General features: G+C 35.7%; 1 protein-coding gene and 1 long non-coding RNA gene across 5 annotated transcripts in view; one reads left to right on the forward strand and one right to left on the reverse strand.

The window, feature by feature from the left end:
- Positions 1-20,484, forward strand: part of LOC139134571 (uncharacterized) — a 60,912-nt gene that overhangs the window by 14,093 nt on the left and 26,335 nt on the right. The gene's annotated exons all lie outside the window — the stretch shown is intronic.
- On the reverse strand, positions 523-18,333 carry LOC139134568 (ETS domain-containing protein Elk-3-like). Of its 3 annotated transcripts, none has more exons than XM_070701463.1 (4): positions 18,154-18,333; positions 16,327-16,477; positions 11,837-11,905; positions 523-4,026 (listed from the first exon to the last, which is right to left on the reverse strand). In XM_070701463.1, the coding sequence occupies exons 2-4, from the start codon at positions 16,400-16,402 to the stop codon at positions 2,996-2,998; spliced, it is 1,176 nt and encodes a 391-aa protein (XP_070557564.1). In that variant the 5' UTR covers positions 16,403-16,477; positions 18,154-18,333; the 3' UTR covers positions 523-2,995. The 3 variants fall into 3 exon arrangements, with proteins under 3 accessions (XP_070557564.1, XP_070557567.1, XP_070557565.1); XM_070701466.1 differs by having other exon boundaries at positions 18,060-18,165; XM_070701464.1 differs by lacking the exon at positions 18,154-18,333 and adding an exon at positions 17,494-17,917.

Genomic DNA, 20,484 nt, shown 5'->3' on the forward strand with positions numbered 1-20,484 from the left:
CTAAGGGCATACAGACCTGAGGATTTGGTAGGTTAGGGTTACAGACTATCAGCTTGTTTGCATGTTTAATCAAATCGGCCATATATCAATGCTAGGATTTTGACATGACCTCTCACATACATTAGTGATACTTAGATCTACTTATGCTGATTATCAGTTAGGCATGATTATCTCATTTGCATATTTAATGAATTACTATATTTGGACTAATGTATTGATACTGCATGCACTGATGTTGACCAGATCTCTGAGATATATTGGTCATTCTTAAGGTTACTTGTATTGAATCCTCATACCCAAAAAAGATAAATTGACCAGATGAAGTATTAACTGTGGCATCCATCATTAACTGCAAAAAAGTTTTGAACTTGCAAGAGTAATGAGTCAATTGGCCTGAAACAAGATAAAAGTGAAGATTTTTTTGTCTCATACTCATACAATCACACTATACTTACACATGCACAAAACAAGACAATGCTGAATATACAATCAACATTAGCACAGATAAGGTGTAGTCACAAATTATGATTTCACAGTAATAGAGTACAACTTTTATTACCAAAAAGCTTGATATATGACAACACATTATAATAACAACAATAATAATAATAATATTTCCAAGAACATCAGCCATTTTATATTTAATTGATTTTAACAAAAATAAACTTTGAAATTCAAGTATCCTGTAGATGGTTAAGTAAACGTGAAATGCAACAAAATTCTTTCAAATGAAAGTATCATTTGATTCCGTAAAGTGCAATACAAACATAAATTAATACATTCAAAAAATAAACAGCTAGTTTTCCTTTTTTTCACATTTATAAAATTTGTAAGTACAAAAGTACAGGCAAGAATGATGAAGACCAGGTACTCTTTTCTTACGTACTAGCTTTATGTCGATTTGTCATCTGTCATGAGTACATTCTGGTCTGGCATATTTAGGATGCCACAAATATACTAAAACTTTCCATTAGAAGACGGCAAATTGGCAACAAACTTCTTATATTGTCTTGTTAAACTTATTTTACATTTTTGGAGACTTTCAGAGGAAATTTCCTAAATTTGGATCAGCATTACTTCAAAAACTCAGTTGTGAGTGACAGAGTTGATTGTACACTGTTAAAGACTATAAACATCAGATATGCCCATCTGATGATTGACTGAGGCACTTTAACAGCTTTTCAATCAAGGATGCACTCTTTAAAATGGAAGTATACAGACACATATTAATGTCTCAGTCATCAAACATCAGAAACAGGATAATGGCTGTAAAGTTAGCCAAGGTCATTGTCCCTTGAAAAGGAAATATGGTTGAACAAAGAAATTATACTTCAAATATTTAGTGAAAAGTTTAAAACTGTCAAGTTAACCAACATATGAAATCATTGCCTAAATGCTCAGGAATATTGGAATAATTTTCATAGCAAGTACACATTTAGTGTCTAATTCCTTCATATCAATTGCAGGTTTCAGAAATGGTGACATTGAAGAAATGTAGGAAGTACTGTCAATCCAAAATACACTGAGCATTGTGCTGCAACAAAGTATAAACAGAAATCAAACAAGTATTACTAAGAAATACTAGCATCATGTCAAGGAAAAGAATGAAAAAAAAGCAAGGCAAACGGAAAAACAACTCTATAATGATCAATTGTTAACAAGTTTGTCAATATTAAAGTCATTCTTTGGCATTTAGACAATTTAATGTTAATGTTCCTTGGTTTGCCTTAAAGTAATGTTGAAGCAATAGATCAAGAAAAGTGGCCATTTCACTATTTCACATCACAAAGTTCACTGAAATATCAAGTTGATCTATTTTGCATGAACTATAAACAGCCAGAAGGTATGTTGTCACAGATTTGTACGTCATTATTAAATGTCACAGGTATTGCCGACTGTTTCTGTAAATTTTTGTGCAAATACTACTCAGACAGAAAGTATTTAACATTTTCTGAAATAAACTTTGACAGATATTTTTTTCCAAATTGTCATTGTGAAATTCTGATTTCTGTGATTTGTTAGATTTAATATATCTCTGCAGTGATAAGAAAGAGTACCGCCTACTTCTGTAGACATGTCACAAATATTGAACTTACAGTATATTGCGAGAATGTGTATAAAAATACTTATTAAACTCTATTTACGAAAAGGGGTAACACCTCAATATAATCAGTTGCAATTGGTAAATGCCAGTGACATTATAAGACAAAGTCGCACAAATATTTACAAATTACCAAAACTGAAAAGAGAATGACAATCAAATGCTAAGAAAATTCCCAGCAATCCAATAAGTAAACTCTGTCAACATTTCTGAACAATAAACATCTTGTTACTTCAGAAAAGTGATAAAAATAAGACCTCTTCTTCTGAATGCTGTATTTCATAGTTATAACTTTTTGTTTTACAGATAAAATGTCACTCATTCTGTATTATGTTTCATAAAAAATATGAGTGCAGAAAGTGAATATCAATGAGTTTTTTCACAACAGTTATTGTGAAGTCAATGTATAAAGTATAATGTTATTTGTTCTTGTGAAAATATTAAAATCTTGGGGAAAGTGTTTTTTCTTGTTTGTATACAACTTTCAAGTATGAAAGAACATGAAGATCTGTGAACTAATTGGAGATTTCAACTCCATTTACATGAATATTGGATTTGATTGCTGTCTCTATGAGATGTTTTCACCAAATTTTTGTTTTCACCTACAATTCTTCTACTCAGCCTGGACAGGAAAACCATGATTTTACAAACTGGTCAACTATTTGTTTTGAGTAAAAATCTGTTTAACTGCGTGGCTGAGCCATGATATACAATGTACTTTTAGAACATCTATTTCATAATGTCATTGTCCTAAACTGAGAAATTCTTCAAAAGGACCTACTCTGGCACATTCAGTTAACCAAATGTTGTCACATCAAAGAATCAGTTGCACAAATATCAAAAGTTATGTTCTGTAAAAAAGTCAAAAATTTACTCTGAGGTTGGTACTCTAAGTCAGGAGACAAAGACAGGTTTTTGTGATGTTGGTGACAGCAAAACTGGGGACATGGTATTTGTAGTCATAGGGTTAAAGGATGTTATGTGAGGGACTGGTACTGCAACGTGGCCATTCATTAATGTTGGAAACTGAAAATGATTTACTGAACCAAGTTGGGGACTCAGAGCGACTGGACTTAACGTACTCCAAAATGGAAAGGGAAAGATAGGAGTGTTGCCATTTTGATTGACAAGGGGACTGGTTAGGACTAAAGGTGTGCCAGGTAAGGGCATTTGGTGATGTGGGTGATGAAAGCCAGATGTTTGTGTGAAATACGACGGACTGGCCATAGTTGTTTGTATGTCTGGCAGTGTTGTATTTATAGTCTTGCTAAGTTGAATTGGCTGTGGTCTTGGGATTGATGCTATGGTTGTTGTCGGTACTGTCGCACTGATTGGTTTTCCTGCACTGCTGACAAGCTGTACGTCACTTGATAATTTGGTGTATTGATGTGTACTCTGACTCCCCTGACAGCTGCTTTTAGATATTTCTTGCTGTCCTATGCTTTCACCTGATTTCAAGTCCGGATTTGAGTAGCTGTTGCTTTTAGAGCTTGCCAAACTGCTGACACTGTGTACAACATGACTGCTGCTAGCACTACTGTTACTACAACTACCATTGCTGTTTCCTGCACCAGGATAACTATGCGGTCTACTTGTCTGTGGCTCCAGGCTTTCCATCTTCACACGGAATGGCACTTTTGTCTCTGTCTTGATAATTTCAGGAAAGGATACAAACTTGTAGACAAACTTTTGACCCATCACTTTCTTGATAATGTTTTTGTCATAGTAATATCGCAAAGCTCGACTGAGCTTATCATAGTTCATGTTGGTTTTGTTTTTCCGCAGACCCCATCTTCTGGCTACTTCTTCTGCATTTGCAAGTTTGAATTCACCATCGTTGGTCGTCCATGTAATCAGATGTTGATTGGCTTTGTCCATGAGTAGTTCTAATAAGAACTGCCACAATGTGATGTTAGATTCCAAACCTGTAAACAATCAAAATAGAAAACATTATAAGTCAAGAGTTCACAATTGCATCATTATCGTGATCAGATAGCAATAAATGCAACCTTGCACTGAAAGCATATAAAAGGCAAAGAGCTGTGTTGCCTTGCAGTTCAATGGGAACAAGTGGCTTGCAAAACATGGCATGGCTGTACAAAGTCCACAAAACACTGTCTGAAAATAATACAAATCATTATTAAACCTATGAAACATGAAAGTTTACCATTGAAGAGAAATGCAATTATAGAATTCATAAAACATACCAACAGTTGTTCCACAAATCATAGTGTAAAGCAGACCATTGTAAGGACTTGGAGTTTCTACAGACATTCTGTTGCAATGTATGAACACAGTTGTTCTTTTATAGACAGAGCCTTGTTGAAGCAATCAACAAACAAGTCTAGTTGTAATGAACAGAGTTCACCTACGCACTATGTATACATGAAATCGGTGTGGCCAATCAGAGAGAGAGACTGGGAACCCTTACATAGAAAAATATACTTAACATATTGTGTGATCATGAATACTAATCTTACAGAGCACAGACTTCCTGATTTTATGTTGTATTATATTTTTAACTCGGAACATGTACAGGTTTTACATACTGACCTATACAGTAATTAATTTCAGCCAATATTGGACATCATGTTTTTTTGGCTTCACTCTTTAGTCAAATTAAGATTTCAGGGCTAAAAATGGGTTTATGAAAAGGATTTACAAAAATGGCTTCCTATGGATAAAATGGCACACTTTTAATCACATGACACAAGGCAAATTATAGCTATTATTAAAATATTGGAATTATATATAGTGCAAGGAAAACCTATCATTGCTCAATGGAGAAAATAGAAATCTGGAGATCTATAAATGACTTGAGACCTCCATGTACAAATTTGCTCAAATAACCATTCTATTTCTATTTTTGACAGTTTTAAATGAGTTAATATTTTTATAGATTTTGAAGATTTGAAGGCTATCATCACATCAAGGTACATTGGGATAATGTCATGAAATGAGTGTTAAAGAATTCATATGTTGTCATCATCAATGTTCCATCCTACTAATTGTTTATAGATGGCCAAACTTCAGTCGAGTCAGAGTTGCTATATATATTCTACCTGTAGATATTGTAATAGCAACTCAATCAACAACAGAAAGAAAAACTATTTGAAAAGAAATTCCTCAATCCACCATTTACTTCTGACCAAAAGAAGAGAGTAGGGGCTATTAATGTATCTCAGTATTGCCTCCAGAATTCATATAACTTGGTGGATTTTGAACCATTTCATCTGTGTTTCAAGTTCAAATTGACTTTAGAAAACTGGAGTGTTCCCTAATTTAGCAAGATTAACACCTTGTGCAGCAAGAGTTCTCTAATGAAAGACCATTGATCTCTACATGGATTTCTATTGATGAAATAGTGTTGGACGTATTGAATGTGTTAAATATGTTGAAAGTTCAGTTGTATTCTGATATGTTAATTGTTATGTTAAACTGTCAAGTATCTACACAGAAGCAATACCTGGCTTGACATGTGCATGCACAACTGCATACATGTATATGAGAAAGTCTATAGACAAATTTTATTTCATGGACAGCACTGTTTTCCCATTTGCAGTTAAATGTGATCTGAGTAAGTTATTCTGCATGCTGATTGGGCAAGATAATTTGAATGCTGATTTGGCCAAGATTATCTGTGCGATTATATTATATGTTGCAATACACAAGATTTTATCACTGAAGGAAATTTAATTTGTGTTCAGGAGGTGCTAAACCATGGAGAAGGACACATTAAAGATAAATCATTGGCCTGGCTGCGGATCAACTTGACTAATCCTTTCCTTTACGCATCTAATGAGAAGAGGATCAGTGAAAAGTACCCCTGGGGCAATACGGTGGGCTTCCGATTAGAAAAACAACCTTCAGCCAGATTACAAAACCACTTGATCACTTACAAGCCTGAAGCCATACACACACCTGGGAACTGATGATATTTTACAGCCAAATTTGTAAGCCTGTCGATTGACAAATTAAAAAATTTATGGCTTGAGCTGTGATGATATTGCATTGGGATTGCATTTCAAAGTCTAGTGAACTAACAGCCTTTGGATTCTGCAAGCACTTTTTCTTTCCATGCAGTGCCTGAGTAATCATGTCTACAAATTGACAAGGAAAAGTTTAATCATTCTCAATGTTCTCTGAATATCAAGCCATTTAATCTATAATTAAGGTCCAATCCAGGTACAAATTCTGCCATTATTTTTCCCTGACAGTTCATTTGTTCTTAAGTGATGAGGTCAAAGGTTATATTGAACATTCATTTAAAGAAGCCCTTGTGCAGTATTTTCCTTCATGGCAACAAATAATCATTTACAATTTAACTTCCACTTGTCTGGCATGGTCAGATACACTTATAGAGTCAAAGTAAAGGTTTGCATTCTAGCCAAATACATTTGTGTTCACGCTTCTACATCATACATATCACACTGGAATTCACACAACTTGAGATGACCATGCAAAGATGTTCAATCAATTGATTAACAACAGATCCAAAATGTAATCTACCTTTCTGTACATTCATTTTAACAGTACTTTCCTACTTTCTAAGATTCACATGTCAGGACACTGCAATTAAGACATATTACAAAATTATTTAGATAATTGTAATTGCAATCCCAACTATAAAACCAAACAAATTTAATAAGTTTCATCATAAAATGTATTAATCAATTTAAGATGAAAAATGATACAATTTAGCCAGCATTTTTCATATGCCTACAGACCTTGCACAGAGAAATATCATACTGCTGTTGGGCAGATCCACTGCCTAGCTGCCTTCCTGCTCAAAAGACGGTTTAAAATGTGTTGAAAACCAGATCATTATTATTTCAATTCTAGGGTACTTCAATACAGGAATATGACTTGATATGCCAGCAATTTGCCAGGAGATACTGTTGAAAGATGAAGTCAATCTTTACGTGATTTGATATGAAATGATGGCTTACAAGTCTTAATGGTGTTTGCATTATTAGAGTCAACAATTTCTGCAAAGTCAGACAGAAATGATCTGTGATCTTCTATTATCACTATTGACAACCCTAACGGCTTTGTCTGGTTAGTGAAGCACATCATGTCAATGAATCTTACGTTCATATCAGATAGAATCAAAACAACCCAGACACTAATAAAGATCGGCTACGTACTCTTCTTTGCCCCAAGACAGGCTAACATTGTGAATAGCCTGAGAATATAACCATACATAATTCATTGAAGAAATGAAACTAGTATACAACTTATCACTTCATATCTGATGACTCTAAACTCAACTCTATTAAAAGTGACAGGGTATATGACTTCCTGTTTTCAACACAGCTCTGAAGTGCTTTCCATTTGAAAACAATTTGTCCCAAGTCTGCTGAGTTCCAGATAAAAAAAGAAGAAGTACAAGATCAGATTTCAATTTCTTCCTCTTTGAGGCAATTACGCTAAACAGGAACATCAATTGTCTGTTGCTTCATAGAATTGACTTGTGTAATATTTCACACACTTCATCTTGCAAAACTTGTAAACTTGCTAGCAAGTAACTAAAGATAGGGATTTTTCCAATGAGCTGCAACAATTTCTGTGTTTTTTTATTCTCTTAACATTGCATCTGTTGATGATAAAACTGACACTTTTGTCAGCTATTTGGATTTTCATGTTTTAGACTATTAGAAGACAGGAAGAAATGTTTTATTACAACAGATTACAAAAACATAAAATATCCTATCTGAGAAGGATGAAAAAGAAATAATCCCCCTTGCAAAGGATGAGGAGTTGTGTGGCAAAATGAATTATTTTGGGTGATACCACTTTGTAGGAGAGGAGGGCACATCACTGACATAGATACAATTGTAATGGTTGGTTAGTTCACTCATTGTCGCTGTTTACCAGGGTTTAAAACATTTACTTTGTGTGATCATTTTACCACAATTGAATTTCATCTTCTCAAAACAAAGGTAATAACAAGCTACGATTAATACATTTATTCTGCAAATTTTAAGTTTTGAAATAAATGCCAGGTTGGACAAGATAATAGCCTTATCACATGGCATTATACAAAGTTTTGCCGGGGATTGCAGGATTGCTAATACATGTACTGTGTTGTTGAACACCTCATTCTATTAATGGGGTTCAATGCATGTTGGGTATTCAGCAGTTCTGTGTAAAGGTGGAGTTAACATGTCATGTAGGAGGGATAATAGTATAACATAGACACAGTATCACTTCCTGATTAGATTAAAGAGTGGTACCATGTAACTAATAATAGCAAAATGGATCATTAGTTGATTGGAGTGCAGTAATCACATGACCTATTGTGCTTGATGAATACATTTAACTCTCACTGAAAGAAAATTCATGTCCCTACAATATTTGTTCTAGCTCATGTATAGGCAGAAGTTACCAAGATGTTTGATCTTGTATTGAAGGACATTTTCACTAGCATCAGTAGATTGTTACAAAAAAAAAACATTTGTCTTTTCAAATCAAACATTCATAAACTGAATGATATTCTTCAGTTTCACAATGGAAAGCTATTCCACTGTAACATGTATTCTCTCACTCACTATAAGTTCTAACATCCCTTGTTAAACTTAAATATCATCAGAAAGATCTACAGACGAAAAAAACAGGAGCACAATTAGATTGAAATCCACTTAGGCGTACTGATAATACAAAATTTGGAAATGAAAGCTATATAACAGCGTAGTGAATTGCTGTACTAATTAAATTGTCTGTAATTTCCTGCCAGCCATACTTCTATACCGTAGATAATCTTATTATTCCGATCTGTTTACTAATTGAGGGATTTTCAAAGTCAGGCTATCAAACGTCTACTTTCCTCAATAAATCTACTTATAACTTACACTGCTAGCATTTTATCTACAGTTTACAATAATACTCACTTCCAAATTTGTTTGCTTGGTTCAGGAACAGGTCAATTCAGACAAACAAAAATGATTTCCTATTTTTTTGACTAATTATCACACTAATTTGTCAGTTAACTACTTTGATTGTAAGTCCTTCACTTTTGACAGCTTTTCAGTTTACGGCTAAACTTTTTTCTAAGACCTCTTCTTGTTTATAATTGGGGAAAAAACAATCGCCCCTTTTTGTTACAAGCTGAAGGGTGCTTAATGGTGACAAATGGGCTGTCTACAAATGCCATTTATTTGATACATTACTGAGCAAAATCAGCGTTGAAATAGTCACACTGATTCAGCTGTAGAACATTACAGACATGCAAGATGCTAACTAAAATATCAAAGATAAGAAAGCCAGGACAGAATGAAAATCTAGAAAGGTATCTGTGCTTTTGAAGTGTTATCTTTCTTACAGGGCATCTGAAAACCAATCAACTATGTCCTTTCCAGTCTCTATATCTGCACTACATGTGTAAAGATCACATCTTTGCCTGCATTTTGGAACATTACTTTGATATCATTATTTGCTGTCAAATACGGAACTACAGGCAATGCTTTCAGCAGATTATGCTATTGAATTTCCCCTAACAGGATGTACCCAGAAAGATACGGGAAATTAAATTTGTCTGAATTTGCCATTAATTGGTGACTTGTGACCTTTCCAGTAGTGACACAGAAGGTTTCAATAGCCAGCTCAACCCTGGAAATCATGCTAGAAAGGTGAAATCTGCCAAAGATGTGTCCTCCTTGGAAAGTTAATGATGTATCATACACTGAAAGGATAGCTCTATCATAAATGCCAACTAAAATCAAAAACAATGTACGAGTGTTATGATTAATGCAAGAGACAAATCCTTATACAGAGAATATTTTCCATCATTTGTTGTCCAATAAGGAGAATATTTTCTATTATTTGTTGTCCATTTCGAAAGCTTAGCACAGGAAGCAATTTACAACATGTTTCTGTTTCCCTTCTTGGTTCACAGTTGTATCAGATCAGACTCTTTGAAGATCAAAAATAACAACTTTCAAAGAAATAAACAATGCATGTACAACAAAGTGGGCTATATAAATATCAACCAAAGCTAACAACAAGAAAATTCCTTTCAAAATGCTTAAAACAATAAGTCAAAATATTCCTAGTTTTGCCAAATGTTTGTATCATGTAAAACTGACACTATAGTTCTAGGTGGAAGTGAGTCAGCATAAATATTGGCAAAGTTTCAAGTCAATAGAATCTGATAGGATGTACACAATCCCAAATTTCACACACTCCCAAACATGAAAGTCTGTGGTGCAAAATGTGCATTGAGTCGATGTAATATGGTACCACACACAATGTAATCTTTGTTGTTTTTACAGATATTATTGTACAATTGTGATTTCTCAAATTGAACATTTTTAATGAAGCAAAATTTTGATACAATGGAATCAGACTTCCTGAAGTATGGTTTGAGATATTATAAAATATAGAACAGAATATTTTGACTTGATGGCACAAAAACTGAAGATGGATGACTAAACCAAGATATACATGTATGTCCTTGTGCTTCAGTGTGACTTCCGTAAAACTCGGCACTAAAGAAATACACTAAACCATTTTATCTCTCTCATAACCAGTTTGAGAATTGAATTTGTCAACAGGAAAGGAAAGCAAATGGCTGCTAGAATTTTAAGGTCATGTTGATTAATGTGACAAACAAGATATTAATAGCAGGAAGTTGAAAGATATAATTTGTTTCTTAGGAGAACACACACAGATAATACTGTCAGAGAATGAAATTAAAGGTTTCAGGAATTGCAAACTAATGATTATCTACAACCTCCCAACCCCAACCCCAGATTATCCAAGGAAACGTTAATCACCAAGGTAACCTCTAACTGCATGATTCTTAGGAAAGTGTTATTTTGACTTTACAAATGAAATATACGAAAATTTGTATTTAAAATGGTATAGATCCAATAGGATGTTAGCTGTATATTACAAACAAGATGGGCGACACCGTTAATTGTAAACCTTGAACCACTCTGACAAAGCATGCACTTTCAAAAACTTTTTGATAACATTTCTCACTCTCAGAGCTGAAATTGCATTTTCATATCAATTACTTTGTTGAAGATCTATGATAATATGAACAAGATATCATTTTTGTATTCACAATATAAACCGGACGATTTGGTCACAGTGACAAACTCTAGTTGTATTGGTGATACATAAATGCATGCTATCAAGATCTAGCCTTCATAAATACCTTTATCTTTGAAGGAATTCTGTACACATGGCCACAGGAAGTATCACTTAAACAAATATCCTGTTTATTAAAATATTGGATCATGCTACAAGCACAGTAAATATACCCACAGGTTAAGAGATAAAAAGTAAGCTTTCAACTGCTAGACATATGGGGTGGTCTCACAAACTCCAAATACCTCTCTGTACACTTTAAACTTGAACAAAGGTCAGGGTTTAGAGGTAACAGTTAGTTAGTGGTAGTTTTTTATTGTTTGCCTTATTACCAGTTGCTGGTGTGAATTTTTTGTTAACGTTGACTTTCGACTTTAATAACTTCCCTGTAATAATCAATATTACTTATAACAGTCACAGAGAAATGTTTTTGAAAATATTACTATTTTAATTATGGGAGAATAGGACTTTCATGCAATATATAAACTCTACAGAAAGGATTATGAAAATCATAGAAAAGTCAGATGTTTCATCTTTGACAGAGAATACTGAACATGATTATACACACAAATCCTGATAATATTGTAATTGTAAAGTATCTGAGCGACGAGGGGAAAACTTGACACAAGTAACAAGACCCACCTTTAGGTTTGAATGGTGGTAAACATCTTCTTTTTGCCAGAGAATCTGCCAGGATATCATCTTTGGCATCTGAAAATTACAGAAAAATATCAATACTGTTAGGAATCCCAGTGCTGGTGAAGAAATAATTTCTGACGAGAGAATCTATTAGTAGGACAGCAATTTTAGTATTAAATCTGCGTGAAGGGTTCTCAGTTAACAACCATACCTAACAACCACTCCTAACAACCATCCTTAACAACCACGCTTGACAACTGACCATGCAACATATTGCTGTAAAATTCAATTTAATAGAGTGCTTGCTTTGATCTTATTGATTATCTGCCCACAATTCTTACTTTCAGAGTAGGAACGGAAGGTACAAACTCAGAAAGGCCTCCATTGTCATCCAATTTTTTTGCTCAAAATGGAAATACCATGGCAACTGAAGAGCTTAATTTGGTCTAATTCTACACATTTGCAGCTGTTCGCCTTCCGTAGATTTGACAGATGTGTGTGTGGTGTAGTTCTTACGTCTGTTTGAGTTCTGCCTTTGTAAAGCAGTCTCAGCTTCCGTTACTAATTCATATTTTCTCAACAGCAAATATTTGCCAAGCTCCTGACAGAAGAGCCGCCTTATGTAGTCAGGATCTACAGGGTCTTTATTACCACAAACGTTTTTGCATCACTGTGAACCCAAAACATCTTCAAAAGTGGACACACTTGCAGCTTTCATGAACACCATGGTAATATACAACATGGCTTGATATTTGATTAACCTTCAATGGATCACACTGTTCTTTTCTTGCAAAAATTTTTCTGTATCGAAAACTCATCGTCATGGTAACCACTTGAAGCTCACTCTTTGATGTTGATAGTCAAAATATTAAACGTGTTTGCCAATATTTTAAAATTAAGGTAGTATCCATGGCGTTTACGCAAAAGCACCCGCAACAGCAGGAAACAGTTTAGCCATGTCGTATTTATGAGCAGTTCCTGTGTGCATGCCTTGATTATCTCCAAATTTAACATTTTAAAACTTACAATTCAATCAAGTCTCTTCTGCTATGCTACGAAGTTTTTTTCAAATGACAGTCTCAAAGTTGGCCATTTTGTTACAAGACAATGTCACCTTGCAATGTTATGTATCTCTTCCATATATGTCAATTGTTTGCTTTCATATCAAATGTGAACAACTTCGTCCAAAATATATATTGATAGTCATCTTTGTTTACATAAAAACGCTTGTACATCAGTCAGATAATAACATCAATTAATTATCTATTACATTGAAATGATCTTATACAATACTTTTGCAAATTCTAAAATGACCATGGTGGGGTATGGGGACATATTTAGGTGCAAGTCAAGTCCAATATCACCAATTTCTAAATTAGATCTTGAGGTAATTTGTATGGCATGACACTATAATTACCTGTAAATGATTCAAAATTGACTAGTACATGTAAAAATTCTAAATGCTATGGAATTTACCATTCATGCAAAATTAATGATAAACATGTGGAGTGAAATTAACACCTACCATGTCTACAGGAATTATAGCTTAGCTAGAATTCCTCTAAAGCCATTTTATCGGGTTCACTTGTACAAAACTTTTGATAACATTTGAAAGCCATTTTTTATGAACATGTGTTTCTGATCCAGAAAGAACTACACAAATGTAAAATATGACATTTTTTCCTGCCTATTGTCTGTCATTGATTTCATAGCAATGCACGCAATTTTCATTAGTGCAACAGGGATGTATCAACCGAATAGCCAGTTTGTGGAGTACTCAAAGATTCAACAGGAAATCTTGTCATCTCACATCAACACAATTCTTCAAATCCAATCACAGGAAAACAACTGTCATGTAGTCATAACTTTTTCAACATGATTTAAAGTCTTTAGTTTACTGTAAAGTCTTGTCATATATCACTACTAGTGGGGAAAAATCTTGAATGTTTGCTGCTGTCCTTGGTCTGAGTTAAGTGGCATATTCTGAAGAGACCAACATATCGTCCTCTTGGCAAGATTTGATTGTTTTCAAATTCTGATTGGTGGGTGTAGAAGTCAATGACATCTGGGTCTACACAGATAGGCTGTAACAATGCCAGCACATCATTGTTAAATTGCACAGAATTATGTTCCAAAGGGCACAGGAAGTCGTAACAATGGAACACAACCTTTACTGCGTAAATGTCTTGTTTGATGCCTAGACTGGCCTACAAGCTACTAAATTCTATTATCTGACCCATTTGATGAGTCAGCCTTGAAAACTTCCACTTGGACAATATGACAAACAAAATGAAATACCAAAACACTTCATCTTGTTCATGATTAGCTAGCATCAACAGAGCAACTCAAAAACACAGTTGTTTTGCACTCTAGTTTAACAGAATTAATGTCCATGCCATTATTGTTGTGTATTTCAATAAAAATACAACGGTAGGACAACTTGTGTGCCAACAGACTGATTTCCCAGTAGACTAATTACAATGCAATTGATCCATCAAACACATTGTTATGTTTCCAGGAAGATGGCTTTATCTATTATTGACATATTGAAATATGCACTGGTGTAAAATTAAGGTTTGTTCAAACTGAGTCAGTGAAAGAGAACTGAATTAGTGTTAGTAAATTGATTCATGAATGAAATAAATGACAGCTTTGTATCCATCCATCTTGCAAAGATCTAACAAACCAAGGTGACAATAGACACCATAAACCTTCACATTCAAAACAGAAAATATTTCCTTTTCTCAAATATATTAAAATAAAATCTACAATTGCATTCAAAATCTTAAGAGATGAATTGTGCAGTTGTTTCATTGCCTTTGTAAAACCAAACAAAACAACTGTTATTTGCATCATGTTTCAAAACAAGTATCCTAAAACAAGAAAGCAAACAATCTTCCATAAAGCGACAAAACTGTGACAACTTAGATTTCCTAACCAAGGTCAGCATATAGCTCCTTGATTTGAAGGCAAGCTGTATTGTTTGGTAAGAGCTTGGATAACAATAAACATTATATATGTACAAAGACGGCATACACAAAGTAGGTGTCATGGATTTGAGTTTCCAACCCTGAACTGTGAATATCACTTGGCATAATAATAATAATAATAATAATATTTTATTGCTTGCTTGTAAATATAGGATTTACATCACATTTGTGGCAATAAAAGTGTGATACAAAAATAAGTCAATAAGTTGGCATAGATTCAAATCAATGTGGTAGATGTTGATGACACAGGCAACATATTCCCTACACAAAGCATGTCACAACAAGTATTTGGCCAAGGGGTCAATCACACCACACTGATAAGACAATCCATCCGGGTTGAAATACACTTGTTTGCTTGGGTTTCACATTGTTCTGACTTTACAGTGCATTGCTGGTTTTGCCATTTGAAGAGATTGAAGTGAAAAGAATTCCAAAACATCACGCATAAAGAAAAACTAGTTTGTTTTGTAAATGTTGGCAAGATTCCACTTCCTATTGGAGTTTCGATGACAGTATTTTAGAGTGTACACCAGTAAAATCTCAATAAGGACAGCCAGACATAAACTTCCTCTTTTATGGACCAAAACCTGCTTCTAGACCACTTCCTGGTGAAAATATTCACCACTTCTGCTTTCGAACTATTTATTACTCATGACTAGACAACCAAAACCACCATTTCTGGTTGTGTCACACCTTGTCCCCTACATACTAAAATCAAGCACAACAGTAACTTAAAGAAGTATCAGGTGATACCATTCACACAGAAGAATGCATTGGGTGATACCATTTACATACCAAACTCAATCATCTACTGCATTCATAATGTTATATAGGTGCACAAATTTGTACTACTATTATACTATACATTAACTGGAATGTGCATGATATTGGAGTAATTTATGCATTTGATCAGTAGTTCATTTTGATGTCCAGTTGCCATGACAATGCACTTTCTGAGTATCTATGCAAACTCCCTCAAAGGCCAACAACTGGTGTGTTCACTTCCCTCCATGCAAGACTACTTGGACAAATATGAGAGGCAACAGGAAGAGCTTTGAAGAGAAACAGTAGTTGCATTGAGACAACAAAAGAGTGCAGTGAAAAATACACTCAAGTGAATGCATACTTGTGGTTTCCTCTGAGCATTGTCCCATGAATCATTAATACAGGAAGTGGTACTGATACAACCTGCTGACCTACGACCTCCATCTGACAATCCTCCAAAGTCAGACACCCTTAAATATATCCCTGGGAATCATTTAGAAGAAACAGCATACATATTATCAATCATTGAACTGAATTTTTTTTCAAGAATGTCTACAAGCATTACAAGTGCTTGAAGTTTAGCTTAAGCTTATTTCTGCATTGACATTTTATACCAATTTACAAAGATCAAATTATTTGGGGGTTGTAGGCACAGGGTTCTGATGTCTTTCATAGCAACACCTGCAAAGCCTGAATATCTTTAAGTGATGGATCAAAGACAAAAGTAAAGTCACTTACCGTCTGTTTCCTCAAAATGTCGTTTGATTGAGAGTCTAGCCTCGTCCGAATTTGCAAGCTGTCTGTCTGTTAGCATCTTGGCTTGTATCTCTGATACCTGACTGTTAGCTTGTCTTTTCTTATTGCTACCACAGTCACCTTCAGTAATAGTCTGCAAATTTGTAAACAAAAAAATAAACGTTAACCTGTTAGAGTACTTGCAATGGAGTATGCGCATTCAGTGTTAGAAGTCCGAAACTTGATTGTCTCAACGACGTGGGCATTACAGGAACAACCGCGATGCTGCATTGTAAGACAAAGGTCGAGAATGTGAAACCAAAGGCACTGGGCACGCTCTATGCACGGCTAGCTCTGTGTAATCCCTATTTAAATTCTATCAAAACACAGGGTCGTACATAGAGTGAGCCGAGCGCATGTACATGAAGACTTCGATATTCCACTATTCCACTCAGATACTGAGTGAATGGCAATTGAGTCGGTATACAAAGTGTTCAGAAGGCATGCCAGGTTTGACATACACATACTACTTTTGAAGACCTGGTAAATCCTTAATACCTTTTCAGCACATGCCGCTATTTAACCAGGATAATGAAAACGTTATCGACGTGATGATGTTTTTAAGATGACCTTCAATTGTTACAGTTGTCCCACTTAATCATGTTAAAATTCTCTAATCAGACTGGGTGCCAGAAAAATTGATGGTGGTATCGCTGTGAAAACTTGTAATGATTGTATTGAAACATGCCAAGGAATGAACATTACCGGCTATTTTCCACGCAGTAGATTGTTTGTGAAAGCCCATTATACGCGATAAGTGACGATGGCACCGAGTACGACAGAACACTCCAACAAAAAGAAACTGTTTTAACATGATTACGCGCCAAAATAGCACGTCGCAGCGTGCATAATGATTCGAGTATTTACGGTAAATTGTGTAATGGAGTTTGCCGCGTAAACGTTAACCATGATTACCCATGAAGTGAAAAAACAGAACAGTGGCCAAAGTGTTTCATGGAAGCAACTAGAAAAAATCTGTAGGATAATTATTGAACACGTTATACTTGATCGAACGTAAATTATAGACCATTGGAATTGTATTGCAGCAACGTGGTTTAGACAAGCATCGCATGGGGATCGTGTAAAACGAATAAAAGAATAGTGACTCACCGCGGGGAGAGAGAGAAAAAAAACCTAAAATTTCCCGGGGTACCAGTGATAAAATCACCACCTGGATTACTAAAATTAACCGTCCAGGGATGGTGTAGCTAGACTGTATTGTGTCACTCCATCGACGGAAGAAAATACACTGAGAAGTTATGAGTGTCAACCTAGCTATGAGTTATTTAAAGTCCCGGTGAAAGATTGAAAGCCCGACAGGAAATCCGGCGTATTTGAGACAACAAAGATTTACAGGAAACAGGCCTGTCATGTCCTTATCGACCGTTGACCGCGTCGACGTTGGTCTATTTATCGTCAATGACGCTGCCTATTACGCGCGTACAAGCGTCTATTAGCAACCACAACCATAACACCATGTATTCAATGCTACGACATGCCGATCTGCCAGCGCTGTTTCTCTCTCCCGTCGTTTGATAAAACTTTACGCAGTTCACACTTCCCCCGTGCTCACGTTTCAGTTGTCTTTACGAAAACCTGAAGTAGAAAACTTGTGAACTTCTCCTTTCATATGCCGACGAATTACCCCACTAATACAAATATACGAAAACACAGACCTACAACAGCGTATCAAATGTATGAACGGTCTTGCCAAGCTAGGCCAGGTTCTGCTATCCACACCAAGAGTAATGGGTATTTGCGTAAACTCACCTTCTAAACCTTCAATTGACTTAAGGAGTGGACAATTTAAAAACCAGTTCGAATCCCCTTGTTCCGTGTCGCTAAATGTGCGATATCGCCCTGACGTACGCACTCATACACACATTCGCAGTTTCTACGAAATGATTATCAGTTGAAGCAATGACGAGATACCGGAAGTAACACTGTTTTGTAGTATTGAGGGGAAACACCCTATAAATAGCAAACGTACGTCTATAGTGACGTCATTGTACCAATAGCCGTTCCTGATTGGCTGAGCTCAACTGCACGAGGGATCGGTACGCATTTGATTGATGGACAAATTTACGTATGTCGTATGTAAACATTAGAACAATAGGTAACGTCGACTTCCTTGTGAGGAAGATTTGACCAGGACTGTTTATGGGATGGTTTTACGGTGAGGTAGATCAATGTGAACGCCTTTTGTTTAGAAGCTGTCTCCGGGTCACACGTCGTGCGTCACAATTCAAGTAAACACAATGCGCAAGCTTAGTGATTTGTATAGCCGAGCCTCCGTGCAGTGTCAACGTACGGACGGCCAACCCGATGTACTTATCACTGATATAAGGGTTGTTCCGGGTCGTGTGACCATATATGGTAACAGGGACAAACTTGACGTAAACTTCTCTTGTTTATTACTCACCTGTTACATCACAACGTTCAAAATAGCGCCAAATCCCACGAATCTTTCGACTTTTAGTTAACCAAATGTGGAAGATTGACAATAACTTTTGTAAATCCTCGGAAATTATCGCGTAAAATGAATATATCGTGGAAACGTGTACTGCCCAGACGTCTCTGATGACGAAGATGCTGGAATACTCTTTGTCTAAATACTGGGATCTGGTCAAGGAATTTCCGAGGCGTTTGTTTCCTTGGAAAAAGATTTTGCTTAATATTAGTGTATGATTTAAACTTACTGTAAGATACAACGGGTGCTATGTAGCAGATTGTATACCTACATAAGTTTTTTAAAACCTTTTAAAACTTTTCATAGTTTCCAGCTAACGCTCTAGCCTAAATCTCCAAACTTACATTTCACACGGAGATAACGAGTCAGTCTATGGAGGTACTGTGGATCAGACACGAAACTACTATATGAGTGCACGTTTTGAAACCGCTGACACACACCATACGAAACAAAGTTCACAGAAACAGCTGAACAAGGCTGTCTGGTTTCACCTCAGTTTTCGATGTGGGCGTATGTATATCGGCATGAACTGCAGACCAGGCTGCCGGACATTGGTGATGCAACCCGTTCGCCTGTTATCTGCCATGGGTGGGGTCCATCCGAACTGATCTGTGTGGCCCTGGAATGTTCCCGATCTGGGATCTCAGTATAGATTGTTCGTAAAATGATATAACGTGGACAAGACAAGACATTATGTTTGACTTTAGAGGGCTCATTTATTGCACTTCTATCATGCGTCTCCTCTGATCAAAGTTTGAAAAGTGCGCTGGTTAAGCTTGGATATGCGCGCCTTTCGAGCTTATAGTTTGTCATGACCATTGCGTTTTAATCCGGTGTAGGCTATAAGTGGTGCGATCACGCCCAGAATTAATAGCATTCGTCATGCCACCCCGCCTCCCTCCCATGTTCCAAGTTCTGATTGTTTTCTGATTTCTGATCGTATTCTGATTGTTTCTTGATATTTGTAAGAGAGTTTATGGTGATTAATTTGTGCAGGTAATCTTGCATTTAAAATAGAGACTCTGGAAATAATATGGACATGCACTGTAAGCTTATGATAGTACTTGTTCAGTATTTTGTGCCAAGTATATTTGAAAGTGAACATAAAAGGATGTGATCAAAATGAAATAACGTCGCTAATTCTTCCCAGAATTTGTTTTCTCTGATTTATCGCAGCGAGGAATCGACCTTAGTCGGAAATGTTCCCCGTCAATACAAAACATGGACCGATGTACGTACCCACGCATTTCAAGTGTTACGGTTCACAGATATGACCCTTCAGACGGATATCGTCTGACATCATTTCAGTTGGTACTGCGCACGCTGAGTCTTTTGTTTCACAGTATTTACGTTGTCCATACATTGGAAATTCAGACGGAGTTGATAATTTTCCCATGCTTAGTACAGTCCTGTGAACAAAATAACGTTTGCATCATATCGATTGAGTATGATATGCCCTGGACGATGACGCATCTAACACCAAGACTGACTATTACTATAATACTGAAACGTTAAATGTTTTTTACAGCAATTGATCACACAGGTCGATTAGGCATTATTTGTGATGATTTTTCCTATTATTATCATAAAACAATGATTATGAATATTAATAAATTATTAATATGAATGTT

This window comes from Ptychodera flava, chromosome 6, assembly GCF_041260155.1.
Source record: "Ptychodera flava strain L36383 chromosome 6, AS_Pfla_20210202, whole genome shotgun sequence".
Classification (NCBI taxonomy): Eukaryota; Metazoa; Hemichordata; class Enteropneusta; family Ptychoderidae; genus Ptychodera; species Ptychodera flava.

Bases quoted from the DNA above. Each gene is read 5' to 3' on its own strand.
- LOC139134568 (XM_070701463.1), bottom strand. From the start codon at position 16,402: ATGCTAACAGACAGACAGCTTGCAAATTCGGACGAGGCTAGACTCTCA. The intron at 11,906-16,326 runs GTAAGTGACTTT...TGTAATTTTCAG, and splicing joins ACATTTTGAGGAAACAGACG to ATGCCAAAGATGATATCCTG. The intron at 4,027-11,836 runs GTGGGTCTTGTT...GATTGTTTACAG, and splicing joins ACCACCATTCAAACCTAAAG to GTTTGGAATCTAACATCACA.